General features: G+C 45.0%; 1 protein-coding gene across 2 annotated transcripts in view; it reads left to right on the forward strand.

The window, feature by feature from the left end:
- Window positions 1–14533, forward strand: part of LOC144145165 (uncharacterized) — a 29856-nt gene extending 15323 nt beyond the window's left edge. The window contains exons 4-6 of one of the 2 annotated variants that reach the window (XM_077676671.1): window positions 6376–6450; window positions 12239–12292; window positions 14361–14533. In XM_077676671.1, coding sequence (XP_077532797.1) covers window positions 6376–6450; window positions 12239–12292; window positions 14361–14444 — 213 coding nt within the window. In that variant the 3' untranslated portion in view covers window positions 14445–14533. The remainder of the gene's footprint in view (window positions 1–6375; window positions 6451–12238; window positions 12293–14360) is intronic. The other variant, XM_077676672.1, reaches the window with a different exon arrangement.
- The last annotated feature ends 337 nt before the right edge of the window (window positions 14534–14870 follow it).

Here is a 14870-nt window from a genome sequence, read left to right on the forward strand (position 1 = left end):
GTTTTACGTACGTTTAAAGAACACGTTAAACCACCTATGACAGCACCAATGACCTCACCAGCGCAAGGCTTTTCTTATCAGTCCGTATTGTAAATAATATGCTGTCGCAGTTTTAATGTAAATGACATGATGGTATCAACACTCTGGCTGCCGAGGTTATTAGAGCATGCTGTCAAGTTTAAATAAAACCGTCTTCAAATAAGTTACAGCAGCAATACATTTGTCTTCTAGGGCATGGTTTCTCAAAGTGGGTTCCGCGGAACCTAGGGGTTCCGCAGGCCCCTCCTCAGGGTTCCGCGAGCCACTGATAAATTTTCCCTGGTTCCGCAGTCGCAAAGTCTTATATGGTAAACTTGAGGTGCGATCGATCTAAGGAACATCCATTACTCACGCCTGAGTGTCAGTAAGCACATCTCGGTGCATAACAGAAACGCGCGAACTGCGCAATAAATCTTGCCAGCAGCTTGTAGCCAGCCAGACTCCGAAAACGGGCCACGTGGTTAAACTATTGCACTTGAATCTCGGCTTTATATTACGCCCATGTGCATTTCTCCTGTTTGGAGATAGGTGCCGGTAGCGTACGCATTCGCGTAAAGTCGATGGAAAAAAAAACGATACCCTTGCTTGCTTTTGAATTCATTGCCCGTTAATGTAGCATGAACGGAATGAAAACTGGCGGGAGTGGGGGAAGGGGGGAGGGGGGGGGGTTCCTTGGCACTTACCGGAACTTAGCAGGGTTCCCTGGGACCAACATGCTTGAGAACCCCTGTTCTAGGGTATCAGAAGAACAATTGATAGTGTTTAAGGCTTTTTCACACAGGCGTATCTTCAGTCGAAAAATATAAGCGATACCGCTGAGTTTTTAAACTTTGTCTGTAACCGCATTCCCTTCTATCTTTATAGAAATGGTCTACCCCTAGGCAACAACTTATTGAGGTAAAGGTACAACTGCCCCGGCGTACAGCAAGGCTTATGTCATAATAGGTACTCCAACCACACACGGACGTCCACCCCGCCTACTATTAGGTTCGCTACAGCTTAGTCCCGTTTGAATTCTGCGTCTTTCATATCTCCGGCCGAGTATATCAATTTCCTAATTGTGACTGGGGATAACGTAGCTCAGCCGAACACTAACTTATGATAAAGGGACACTTAATTTACGCCCACTACAGTCTACCTAATTCTATATCGCCTCCTACTCAACAATGCACCGTTTATCCCCGGATGCCGCCATACTCACCTGAAGTCACCTGGCGGTTTGCAAGTAATACGGTATAATGGCACCGGCTGACCGACAGCTCGGCCACTTACCACCAGTCATGCTTGGCGCGTCGCCTTTTCCAGGCTCCATCTCGTTAAAATTACATACGTTCCTATAAAATATAGCAGCAACCCTCATGGTGACATCTCGGAGCCTACCGCTGTCATCTGGCAAGCTCTGAAAGACACCGCTCAGAAACTATCGGTAGGGGATACTGACCTCCGACTCTTCTAGCAATGGGACCAGGCCAGTCGTGAGTGGCTGCTTCACAAGTTCCTTTGCCCAAAACGAATGTGGTGAAATTTCAACGTCCTATCGTGGGTGCCGGACGAAACGCGGAACGCCGCTCGAGGCCGCAATGACTTAGGTTGTGCATATAGCTCGGCCATCGTCCACCACATAATCCGTTTGGAGTGCCTTCGGCGCAGTAGAAACGTTTGGCCGCGATCCGGATACGATAGGCAGCGCATGTTGGTACACTATTCACAATCTTCACCGATTTGACTCTCAGATTGCCCGCAGGTAATACGGTACCACTGACATTCTTCCGACAAGTAGCTTGTGTCTGTTATTTCGTCAGCATAGCCATGTCGGTTTCTGTAGTTCTAACGACATTGTCGTAGTCGCAAGCAGTGTCATGTATTATCATAAGCCCGGAACGACGATCACGACTTACAGAAGCTTTTGAGGGGGTCTTGGGGTACAACCATCAAAACTGCTAGGGTGCTGTTCACGGGACCACGCCAGCGGGTTCGTTAGTTATCTCATCTGATAAGACTGCCTGATTCGGTTCGTCTACAGGAGGCGGGAGCTCCTGGCAGCGCAAGGCCAGCGCAGATAAGAGCACACGCCAGTGACAGTGGCGGCACGGCTACCATCGTGCAAGTGGCAGTGGCTCCCACTGGCGACGCCTGCACTTGCGCTCTATTAGCAAGGAACGCTGAAGAGCGGCTACAACGGCCACAATTCTGTTGCATGTCACGTAGTGTCGGACTTTGTGGTCCGCTTCGTCGTGGTCACGCTTTGGAGAGCTCGATGCCCTCGCTGTACACAATGCCGACGCAGTCCGCACTCGGCCAGCTCCTTGACGCAACCGGTGGTCTCTCGAGAGGATCCGACACGTGCTTCGCGAGTTGGCTTCGGCGAGATAAATTTTCCTGGGTTGTGAGAGCGTCAAGGATACAAACGCACGGCTCATACGCAGCGTGCGACAGCCTCAGAAGTCATCTTCGTGTTACCTGAAAACGCCGTGGTCTTGCTGTGCCAGATGACAGCAAGTTCTCGGCTTGGTGGTCTGAGATTTTCGGCAGTGGCATGGGAAGGAACCGCCGAAGGTCTGCCGGTCTTTACGCGTGTGGGGATCTAGGTGGCCCTCTCACCATTTTCGTGCTGTGTGTTTATTTCAGAAATAACCGACCCCAGAAATGCTCTTCCAAACGCAAAAAGCGAGTGGGTATGGACCTCAGCCCAACCGAACAGCTTCGAACTGTTGAAGAAAAAGCTGGGGGAAAGCCCAGTTCTATAAGTATCCGGCCCAGAAAACATGACCGTAGTTTTAGCGGAGGCCTCATCGTTCGTATTGGGTGCAGTTCTGCGACAGAAGCACAAAGACAGCGTCTTTGGACCTGTAACGCATGCATCCCTTGCTCTGTCACAGACAGAAATGAGGTACGCTCAGATTACGAAGCACCGCTTTGCTCTTGCCTAGGCATGTGAGAAATTTCAGCAGTATGTCGCTGGCTTACAATTTACCATTGAAACTGACCACAAGTAGTTGTTCCAATTTTCATATCGAAAATTTTGTTAGATATTACGCCCAGGCTACAAGTGCTAAAATGCGTATGGTGCGCTTTTTTCTTTAAAATGACACATGTGCCAAGCAAGGAACTTGTTGCTGCAGACGATGTTTAAAGGAGCCATGAAGAGAAAGCACAAGTTTGGTTCATTCAGAAGATTGCCTCGTTAGAATCATACTGACACCACTTTTAACGCAAACATCGCTCAAATAAGCTATATAATTAGCAGAAAATGGAATGGCCATGCGACCAACTATCTCATTTCCCGCATCAGAACCTATGATGTCACATGTGACATCTCTGGGATTGGCGGAGGGCGGCAAGAGCAAACGCAAATTAGGCAGAGCTTATAAGCTTGCCGAACGAGCTATTTGTGCCTAAAATTAGGGCACATTCTTTTCAAAGACGTAAGAATGGTGGGACGAACAGTGGAAGTTACGAAAGCACATGTAAACAGAAGTGCCGATGCGTACTGCTATCCTGGTACTGCGTGCACTATGCTTGATTTAGCTGCACAGGGCTGCGGTGACTGCGGGGCTTTGGGGTTGTATCAGACTACGCTTGCCGATTGACGCAAGGAACGGTCTCTTACGTGACCATATTTGTCAAGCGTGCACTATGTTTCACGAAACAATTATTTTCTCCGTGAACAAAAACAAGCCAGGATTAAATATGGTCAAAAACAAACCAAAGGCCACGGAGAAAGAAATTCTTGCTCCGTGCCAAAGGCAGAAAACGGCTTGCTCCGGTATGGTGGCGCCACGTAGGTTCACTAACGGCAAACAAGGCATCCCAATCGGCTGCAGAGCTATGGTCCCTAGAAATATCTTTCTAGGGACCATAGTAGAGCGGTCTCTTCTTGTGATGTCATTGCAGATCACGAAAACGCACGATTTAGCGGGAAAATCAATATTTTAACTTAGATAATTAATTTCATTGTGAATAAAGCCTCGTTTGCATTCGGACAAGCGCTGGGGCACTATAAAACAAGAAATGTTTCGAATAACACAAACTTGTATTTTGTTTTCATGGCTCCTTTAAGCCCTCCCACATTTACCCACTTCCCTGTCCCTCCCTGAGCTGTGGAAGAAACTGACGACCAGCGCCGGCTTGGATGCGCAGCAACTCCTGGTGTCCATGCCTGAGACAGCATGGTCGTCCCTTAGTCTCCTGGGCTGAGGGACCACTCCCACATCACCAGGCTCACAACAAAGTTTTTCAGCTTCCTCCTCCATAACCGCTACCTCACAGAGATAGCACTGAGCTTCAAGAAGTAGTTGCGTGCCACGTAGAAGCGTAGTTGCCAATTTTCCGTCAACTGACAAGAGACTTGTGGGAATTCGACAAAAGCAAGCGGATGATCCTATTTGCAAGAAGCTGACATGCTACTCCAATGATAGATGGGCTGTTCGCAAAGAGCGTCCTTGCGAGTGTAAAGATTGTTGGCAGCAAAGGTCAGACGTAGTTGTCGAGATGGCCTTATAATAAAAGTACCCAGGGTTATAATTAATGAGTGCTTGCGAAAGAAATACTGGCGAAGATACACCAGGGACATCACGGAACTGTAAAGTGTCGAGCAAGAGCCCGCGAATAAGTATGGTGGCTGGGTTCATCGACAAAAATCAAAGACCTTGTTCGTCGGCGTACACACTGCATTCAAGAGCAGGAATACAAACATGAACCGTTGATGCCGTCTGATTTTCCAGATCGACCATGACAGAAAGTTGCCATGGATCTAATTCCCTGTGGAGGGAAGAACGACTTGCTTGTGATCGATATCTAAGGTAGCCTGAGATCGCCCTGATTACGTGCATGACAGCGCAAGCAGTCATCAAATACGTAAAGTCTATTTTCGCAAGGCATAGCGGGCATAAAACAGTTTTCAACGATAAAGAACATCAGTTCAAAATTAAAGAATGGGGCTTCAAACACTTAGCATTCAGCCACAGAATTCCGCAAAGCAATGGCTTCCTTGAGGCAGCCGTTCGAATCGTAAAGATGTGCCTACAGGAAATGAGTGACAATTGTGTTGCTCTTCAGGCGTACAGAGCCACGTCACTTGCAAATGGCTACAACGCCGGGGAGTTGTTAATAGAACGACGTCTGAGAACGTCTCTGCTGGGCGCGTGTGGTTTGATAGGCCACTGGGTGGTAGTCAAGCAAGAACTACAGCCGTGGGAACGGCGCCGAGAAGCCGAGCAAAAGAGGAAACATGGCGAACGGCTCTGGGCTCAGATCCTCGGAAATTTATAGTGTTGGTAAATGGTGTGAATAAGAGACAAAATACCATACTGCAACGGGCCCTTCATCAGCGGGATCTCCGATGTCCTATTTAGTGGAGGCACACACAGACCAACTGAGAATTAACAGATTCTCCTTAGCCCCGTTTCCCGCAAGTTGAAGAACACTCGCCGCACGTGTCAACGCCTGGGAGAATCCCGCGAGCCTCGCAAGACGCAAAGATGGACGCGTAGACAAGCCTGTTCAGCGCCGGTAAAATGAAAGAATGTGAAGGGGAGATGGGCTGTGTGTTTACTGCTGGGAGGCAAGGGAAACCTGACCCGACCGCGGGGGGCGGCGGGATGCCGGCCCGGCGTGCACGACCAAGGAATTTCGCGATCCAGAGAAAACCGAGTGGGAAAACCTTCCCGCCTCCCCTCGCGGGAACCCCTGTGTAGATGCGACGCATAGGTGGTTCACGTTGCAGCGTTGGATAGCGGAGGAACGGCGCTGGAATGGTGGAGCGGTGCGGCGCAGGCACCGCGTTTTATAGCGCGCATAACGGTGAGGGGACGCGCCGGCTCCAGTGCGTCTGCCGCGGCTATGACGCAACACAATCCAACACAATCCACTTTAATCCAATCCAAATCCAAGCCAATCCAATCGAATCCAATCCAATGCCCCTCGCGAGAGTGTTCGCTATCGGACAGGAGAGGGGGTGAGCGGCGGAGAGCGCAACTGGCGCGGCGAGGGGAATGGGGGAGGGACGGACGCCGACGACAACGCCGACAACGCCGGATGCAGGGACAAGGCAGGTGAATGAGATGCGGTCGCATCTAAAAACGTTCGCACACCTACTCTGACACCGACAAGAAGTCAAAGTTTTCTTTGGCTTCGATGGGGTGAAGTTGCATACGGTCAAGTAGATACCGAAAGTCAAGCTTAGTTTATTGTAACTCATACTGTTTCAATGACATTATCTTAACGCCAACCAGCAGATTTCGTGGTTGCTTTAAAAGTCCTGCCCTTTTTGAGAACATTATTTCTCACCACTCCTGCGTCCTAATATATATCTTGTGTCATCGTATACAAATCCAGATAACCAAGCCCCTTGCGGACACGCTCCTTGATTGCGCGGAGAAAGTAGCGACCGCATGGGTCACTCTACATCCGGTAAGATTATGCACGTGCTTTGTTATTCTTCGGATATCATGCGCTTAGTTCAGTGGCAAAAAATGGGCGGAAAATATTCAGTGAAAAATGTGAGAAAAACGGTAACATTCTTTCAAAGGGTTCCCTGTGCATATACACCTTGAAGGGTCGTTCTCTTGGGCACCGAAATCTGATGCCCGCGGGACTTTATTTAATGATTTGTGAATTGTTAAAAAGCTCTGTATTAAAAACATCCCTATTAAATAGCAAATATTGCCTATGGATACCTGTGGTGCTCATCACGTCACCCGTTACGAACGGACGGATAACCGCAGAAATTATTGTGGTTAGCCAGCTGCGAATTGTTGCGCAGGTTGGCTACGAAAAAGTGTTGTCGTGAGGAAAAGGCGTCATTGCTTTGATGTTTTCGGTCAGACTATGAGTTTAAAGGTGGCATGGCTAACTGTAGTCATCAGCGAACGAGGTAATGTCTGCAAATACACTGGTAGAGTATCTTATGGTTTGCCCGAATGGAAACCAGGCCTTACTCATCTGTCCCACGACTATGACGCTTAGCTGTAAAACAGGACACAGCTGGGCGATGCCTAGACGGCCTTGTGATGCACCGATTGATACACAATAATAGGCTGCAGTTTAGCGGTATTCGGACCTGATCGGTTGTCACTTTCTGTGCGTGGAGGGACAAAGTGTGGCATGGGCCTTTATAATTGTGCTGAAACTTTCTTCCAGTGAAGACGAACAAGCTACGGCAGTTGTGGGTAAAGCTAGCGAAAAGGACCTAATGGCAGCGATTGAATATCTCTCTTTCGTAAGACAGTGCAAAGGTACTTCTTTATCTTACCGAAGTTATTTGTCAGCAAAGTGACGGCATCAAAACTCTGTACTGTCGTAGTGACTTCGACCAGACGGAAACACCTTCGCTCTACAGCAGGGATTACTTATATACTATCGTGTAGCAAAAACATATTGCACCACCTTCATCCGTAATTATTCTTCGCCATTAGCCAACAACGCGCCAAATTTCCTCTGGCGTATAAATATTTTACAATTATTCATCCGAGCTAATTCAAGAGTAAACAGTGGCACACAGTCCGTTTTTGTTGCCTGTCCCAGCACCTGTACTGACATCTTCTTCTAGTCATCAATAATAAACATGGGCTTCAAAATGGTTGGCGCCTATATTTACATGCGCAACGAAGAGCAGGAAAGCCTTCTGCTAGTTATTCTTTATGATTAAATCTTGTAATTGAGGTGCGATGTAGTCGTTGTCGTATTAGTGACGATGGTTTTTTCTAAGACCAGAGTTCGCGCAGCAATTGTTGTCCCACTTGCGTTGGTCGAATTTAGGACCTCTTCAAAGTAATACTATTGCTTGTAGTGCAGGCTGCTGCCAATAGGTTTCCTTTTTCTGAGAAGCGTCATAGCTGTCTTCATCCCAACAAGTGAAAGCTTGTTAACGTGTTGTTAGAAGATATTGCGGCTATCCTGGTGCGGGGGTAGCTCAGTATAGATATTTTTGATTGATACGTGCACGTTTTAGTGTTGTCAGTTATATGTCTTGCCATCGCAGGAAAGCACAAATTAGATTTTATTTTGTGCACACTTCCTGTTCGAAAAACACGGTTTAGACATAATTTGACACCAACTCGCTTCGGGTAACTTTCCCTTCTGTTTTGTTAGAGTGGTCTCAGTGCATAACGTAAGTAAAATAATTTCAACGTTGCATGGGGTGCGTTATTAGCAATCACATTTTGCACTTCCGCTAGTTATTTAATAAAAGCTTTCCGTGTCGTTTTAACCGTTAATAGCTTACCTTTAGTAAAGGCTTTCCAAACGACAACACCTTACACGAACTTACCAAAGCATCGAACTGAAAATGCACGGAGCAACGGTCTTCAGTTGGGAAACAATCGTTTGAGGGTGTGTGAGCAAACTAGGTAGGAAGGTATCCCGGGTAAATTTTGGAAAAAAACAAGAGTAGCACCAGCCGCGTAAGGCAGAGAACTGACAAGTGGAGCTACCGACGACGAGTCTAGTAAAAGGTGAAGCGATAACCTGGACAGCACAAAGGACACATGTTATCGGCAAACGGGAGAAGGCGAAAAAGGAACGGAAAAGCCGCAACCTTTCAAAAGAAAACGATAACTAATTTTAGTAAAAATCACTTGATCTATTGTGCAATATGTTGTGGGCCATACAATGTCATCGCGAAGTCAGGAGTTGGGTTGGTTTTAGGAAGGAAAAAGAGGGGACTAGTATTGTACAAAACAAAGCCTCCAGTCGTCGGAACACAACATTTTTACGTTTAGGCACACCTAAATGCACAGGTGGTGACCGAAGTGTCATACAAGTTACGGGCCTAAAAAAATTGATGCCATAAAATTTTATTTTTGATGCCAAATACCAAATTTATTGCCATCGATAATATCCAGCTAGCTAGTCAAGCATTCCATCCTGTATGGCTTTCAGCACAGCTTTTTCGATAAGTACCCTGCCAAACGGCATTATTGATGCAAAAAAACATAGTACTAGAAGGTTCTGGGGCAAAAGATTGCCACCTCCAATATATAAAGATGTCTCTGATACCTTTGATTCATTGTCGCGTAAAAATCTATTTGGTAAACTGATAACTAAGGGGGTACGCGGCGCTTATTTTTTACTGACGTCTTATTTGTGCTACCGTGAGTAATTTGTAACAGCTGCTGAGTTAGTGTCGGATAAAAAGACGTAAAAAGTAGTTATGAACGGAAGATTTTTTGGGACCGTTTTGTTCTTCATTTATATTAATATTATTTAGCACTTGTTTCCGAACTCATAGGTTTCCGTCAGCCGCTATTCCGATCACACAAGTTTTTTGTCCATCGGAGAATTAACCCACCATATTTAGGACGTTTTTGATGCGTCATTATGGCTGCTTACCACAGGGACAATACAAAATTCATTGTGGTAATTACAGAAATAACAGATGAGGTTGTTTCTAGACCAAAAACAAATGCCTTAAACTTCAACTAAGGGCAGGGCTGACATTAGCGCCGTTCAAGTAGTAGAGAGTACGAAGGCCCTCGCCTTCTATTTTAAAGCAAAGCTTTCTATGCGTCACTGATGGAGACGTTGCCCCAAAACGCGCTGTAGTGAAGCCAACTTTTTCTGGCGATGATGATGGTCGAGGATGAAGAGAAAGGTGGTTGAAAAGTGAAGCTTTCTCTCGTCGAATGCAAATATCTGAAAGTCGAATGTCAAAGTCAAAAATCCAATTTGTCACACACAAATTGCACTGCAGCAAAGCCAAGTTATGCAAGGGGTTTCCACAGTGGCACATCCAGGGCTTCACAAAAATATGCTTCCCGTACTCGGTATCGAACATCGGTCCATGACGTAATGAAAGCAACGTCTATCCCATTCGGCCACACCAACACAGTTGCAGCAGTTTGTATTTTGGACTTTCACTTTGGGTCCGGTTACATGGTAGAAATCTCCGTGTTTTAGCCAACTTTTCTTTAAGAAAGGGGCTCTAGCTTTTTCCAGTTACAAAAATTTACACCAACATAATAATAACCTGTACAATAAACATTTGCACACATAGTGGCATAATACACAAATGTAAGTGCCTGTTCCCTCAAAAGATAAAACCTCTGTTGCATGTCTCATTACTGTTTCCTCAACTCACGTTTGCCCATTTAGTATGGAAAAACACTAAAACACTTTATATTACTGTTTTAACATCACACGGTAGTTCAGATACCGGCTGAAGAAAACTACAGGTCCTACACATACCTTTTTAGTTGATTCGTCTAGCTACAGATGTAGCGCCTCCTACAGGGCAGCTGTAAAAATATAACTGTTTCTACTACATCTCCACAACGCAAAACCTGCTCCAACGTATAGCACACGTCATCCAGATGTGGGGCAAATACCTGCAACACAGAACAACTATGCCACACGGCTGCTGCAATTCTTTCTTAAAACTCACGACAATAATTACGCTTATGAGTATGTTTATGTCGCTAAATCCTAGGCTTTCCTAAGCAAGTCGCGAAAAATAAGGAAAATATTTCTTCAGTGAAATAAGCAAACGAAATTAACGTAAACAGCCACAGGGAAAACGAACAGCAAAATATTACAAGAGGTAGGTGAATATAACGTAGGTAGAGCCTCTAAGTGGTGATCGAAACCGCCAAGAAATTCCCAACCGCTGTACTAATTACAACGTGTACCAGGTACGAGCAGCGCGTGAAAGTATTTAGCAGTGCACTAACGCTGTCACATCCAATATTATACAATTAGGCATTCTTCCAAAGTAACCTATTTCGGCAGAGACTTTGTTTATAAGTAAGCACCTTTAAATATAACTTAGCTAGCCAAACGAACCACGAAAACAATTTTAATGATGTAGCAGCTTTTGATATCAAACAGGTAGCATGGACTTACGAACTGATTTCTGTAAAAGATAGCCTAGCCCAAACAAAGATAAAAAGTGATCCCGACCTGCAGCGTCGTGGAGCATTATTGAATTCGCAACCGAGAAAGTGAGTGAGAAGTCAGAAGCAACAGAATCACAGGGGTGCGGCTCCATAACATTTTAGGCATCGAGTGGACACGAACGACGAAGCGTATTACAAGTTGGAAGTGCATAAGACGTACCGTCGGTATGGAGTGTTCACAAAATGAAGCAAAAGCGATACTGGTGATGTTGACAAAACCGGCTACGGCGAAGTAGCCGCCGATCATGCCTGACGTAGACACAGGGTCCTTGAGTTAGGCTAGGTGTTGCTTTCACACGCCGTTTATACCAGTCTAGTCAGGGTGGCTGAGCAAGTGGTATGGTAACAGCAGCAGTTGGAACATAAACGCCTATCAAAGGCAACATAGCGCGAGCACAGATATTTGCTACAATAGAAATCATTATTCTTCTACCCGCTATCTTTTTAAAACTTCAATGTGCTCCTACGACTGATTTGGAGCATTCAGATCCAGGCTCCCCCTCTGATATGCCCAAGGAAGGCAACACCAGTACGAAAACGTCCTTTCGCACTTTATGTAATGGGCACAAAAAACTCGGATACTCAATGTGACTGCCAGCCATCAATGGGGATTCCTGTCAGGCCATCAATAGTGCGTCGGCAATGAAGGTGTAATAAATTTACAGTTTCAGCATTTTCTTAGCTAGCACGTATAGGAGTCTTCGTTCAGCAAAAGGGACGTTGTAGAAACTCGGCCGTGTTTACCCGGGGAGTGTGACATTAGGCTTTCTAGACTCCATACGAAGGTTTTGTTACTGTAAAAGTGTAGGTGGGTGAGACGTCGGCATGTTCTTTTGACCCCGCGAGCCCAAATTGCTCTCGCCATGTGCCTGCGCTTAAACCTATGATAAATGCATGTGTACGTACATGGACATCGCACATGAACGTAATTACTACGAACGCGGTTTTCTTACAATTTTATACACCTGATGAGCAGCCTAAGGATTGGGCAGCGTTATGCTGATGGTTTACTTACTCTTTTTTTAAGCATAGGACAAGTACAGCACCTTTCTAAGAAGCGACAAGGTGGAGAATGAGTGAATAAGTGTGCTAGTGAGTGAGTTATCATAACTTAACGTTTGCAAAAACGGGAAATCTTGTCGGTTTGTAAGATTGTCAGTAATCAATTCTATGTTTCTTATTTTTTTGTACCGTCCCTTGTGCTGTTCTTTCCGAGCCATTACTCGTCCTTTATGCTGACAGTACATTCGTGCAACAGCTCTAGGAACAAACGATTGATAATATTTTTCTGTATTGCTTTCACGAAGCGTGTTACAAGTGAATACAACTACGATCCCAAGTCGTTTGTCGACTCAATGCGCGTAAGTGGAACTTTTGATTATGATACTATTACAGTTTTATGAATATTATCAATATTAGCTCCCGTGATACTCAATTACGTGCATATTGTTTCCCAATGCACTAGAGTTTTATTCCAAAATGTAAACGTTTTAATACAGTCTACAGTCCACAAACCAAATCTCGCTATAGCCCGTACCGATTTACTGAATGTCTGGTTGTGATTTCTTTCCCCATAAGCATAAATATTTCCCCATTCCTAATTACAGCGTGCATATTTTCCTGAGAATGAGGAGGTTTGCCACAAAAACTTCCCAACAAATATGCGTGGAAGCGGCTGCTGAGAACGGAACTACGTTTTGTGCCGCCGAACCAAGAATATTTCTATTACATTGCAGTCGCAGTTTTCTAAAATTGCGGAACGCCAAGATTAGGGGCATTGCATTTGGAATTTTCTTTTTCTCATTTTCAATCACAGTCAGCGTGCCTGGTCCTGCTCTGTAAAGCTGGATTTACTTTTTGATGAATCATTTTCAATGTATGATAGGAAGAAGGAGCGCTTTTCGCAATTCTGAGTTTTAACAGGGAGAGGGATTTTACGTTTTGATAACTGAAGAAGCACCTAATGTTCACACTTATGCCGTAACCACACTGCACCGATAGAACGCAAAAGCGAGCAGTAGCTACACATGACAATCTTTCATTGGTACCGCGGCTGTTCTAGGTGACTCGTTCTTTGCATGCTGCTCAACACACCTGCGCTGTCTGCATTCCGTTATACCAAAAGAATTAACTCACCTTGTGTATTTTTTGTTATTCATAGCGCAATATTGGGGTGGTTTTGTGTGCCGCTGGTTTTCGTACCGCACAATAGTCACAGTACCCGGTAAATATTTTTAGCAAGAATTACTATGTTGTAAAACCCTAATAAACCCCAAATATTCAATGCGGGTGAGGATCCTAGCTTACAAAGCCCATACCAAGTGCCTACATGTTTACAAGCAGTTAAAATTTCTGCTTACATATATCTCAATAAGGAGCCCTGTGTCGCAGCGCAAGTACTCAACTGCAGAGGCAAGGAGTCGCCAATCTCCTTCGAACTTTTTTTTAAATCTAGAATGACAAAGTTTTACACAATTTAAAATGTTCAAAGGACAAGCAACTTAAGAAGTCTAAATACCAATTGAATGATCAACAAACAGGAGATTCTGCGAACGGAAGTTGAGTAGGTGCGCTACAGAAACATCTAAACTTGCTTCACAAAAAAGCGCGCGTTCTTGCTCTTGAAAAAGAACTTCTTTCTGAGGCTGCTACAAATTTGTTCTTAGCCCCCATAAAACTGTTCGCAAGCTTCTTTAAAGAACGTCCCAAGACTGTCCTTCCCCAAGACTGCCATTGCGTGGAGACTTTGCACCATTCTGTCGTCACGTCATGTACGGTTTTAGGCTTTTTGACGTTACAAGAAAACGTTAAGTAGCGCGCAGATAGCCGTGTAAACTGGATATCTTGATTGGGGTCTCTCTCTGTAAGACAGATGGACACCACCCCGTGGCCGCAACTTTTGCATTTACGTGAAAACTGCCAAAGGATATTACAGTTGTTATACTTGGGTTTCAATGGCGACTGGTGTGTTTTGCAGTATTTCTTAGCCACAGCAGTAAACGAAGGTACTTTTTACAGCTTAAAAGAAATGTACTGTACGAAGAAATTCACACAAATAACACACGCTTCTTTATCACCTCCAGAAACTATCCCGAAAGCAGCGTTACTGTACTCAGCCCATTACACCTTTTCCCCTAGACATCTTTATGAATTTTACCAGCATGACACTGAAGCGCACAGCCCTTTGTCGTTTTGAATAATATAAGTAATTACCTTCACTGAGATCCCTTGAAAACTTTTTCTGTTTTATATTCCTGGTCTGCCAGTTGTGTAAAACGTTGTGTTCATTACAATTTGTGTTTTGATTGCTTTTTACAATTTGGTTATTGAAGGTATTTATGGTTAATATATTTGTGCGAAACAGATATTCCGCATGTTTATTTCCACAAACATAGGTTTTATTCAGCCTCCTTTCTTTTCTCCTTTCAGCGCTGCGCAAAAGATACAGATATCCGGGACCTTCCCTACATTTTGAAGACTTTTGAGTACTTCAAGGACTTCGCATCAGGATGAAATCGAACTTTTATGCATTTGGTTACTCTTGAAGAACCCCCTTCACTAAGTAGTTTCTTTCTCGCACCACAGGAATAAAAAAACTAAGCATGCTATTTCGTAACCTTTGGCCTTTCCCAACGGCACATGGGTTGCCTGTTATTTTACCTAAACATCACTGCCGCAACAAGCCACAGAAAAATACTCTGAATTGTACTGATTTGTATGGCGCTCTGACACAAATAGGAGACGGATTCAGTACATATCTAAAGAAGATGGGAGACGAACGCCCAGCGAGTACTATGGTAACCTTTTTCACTGACAAATGCATTGCAGCTAGTCAGTTATCGCAAGTTCATATGCCCAGAACCACTTGCGAGTACATGCATTAATGGGTGCGTAGTCACGAGTAAATACAGAGAGTTTCGATGGCCTAGAGAAACAAAA

This window comes from Haemaphysalis longicornis, unplaced genomic scaffold, assembly GCF_048455015.1.
Source record: "Haemaphysalis longicornis isolate Haplotype H1 unplaced genomic scaffold, Haemaphysalis longicornis Haplotype H1 scaffold_7, whole genome shotgun sequence".
Lineage (NCBI taxonomy): Eukaryota > Metazoa > Arthropoda > Arachnida > Ixodida > Ixodidae > Haemaphysalis > Haemaphysalis longicornis.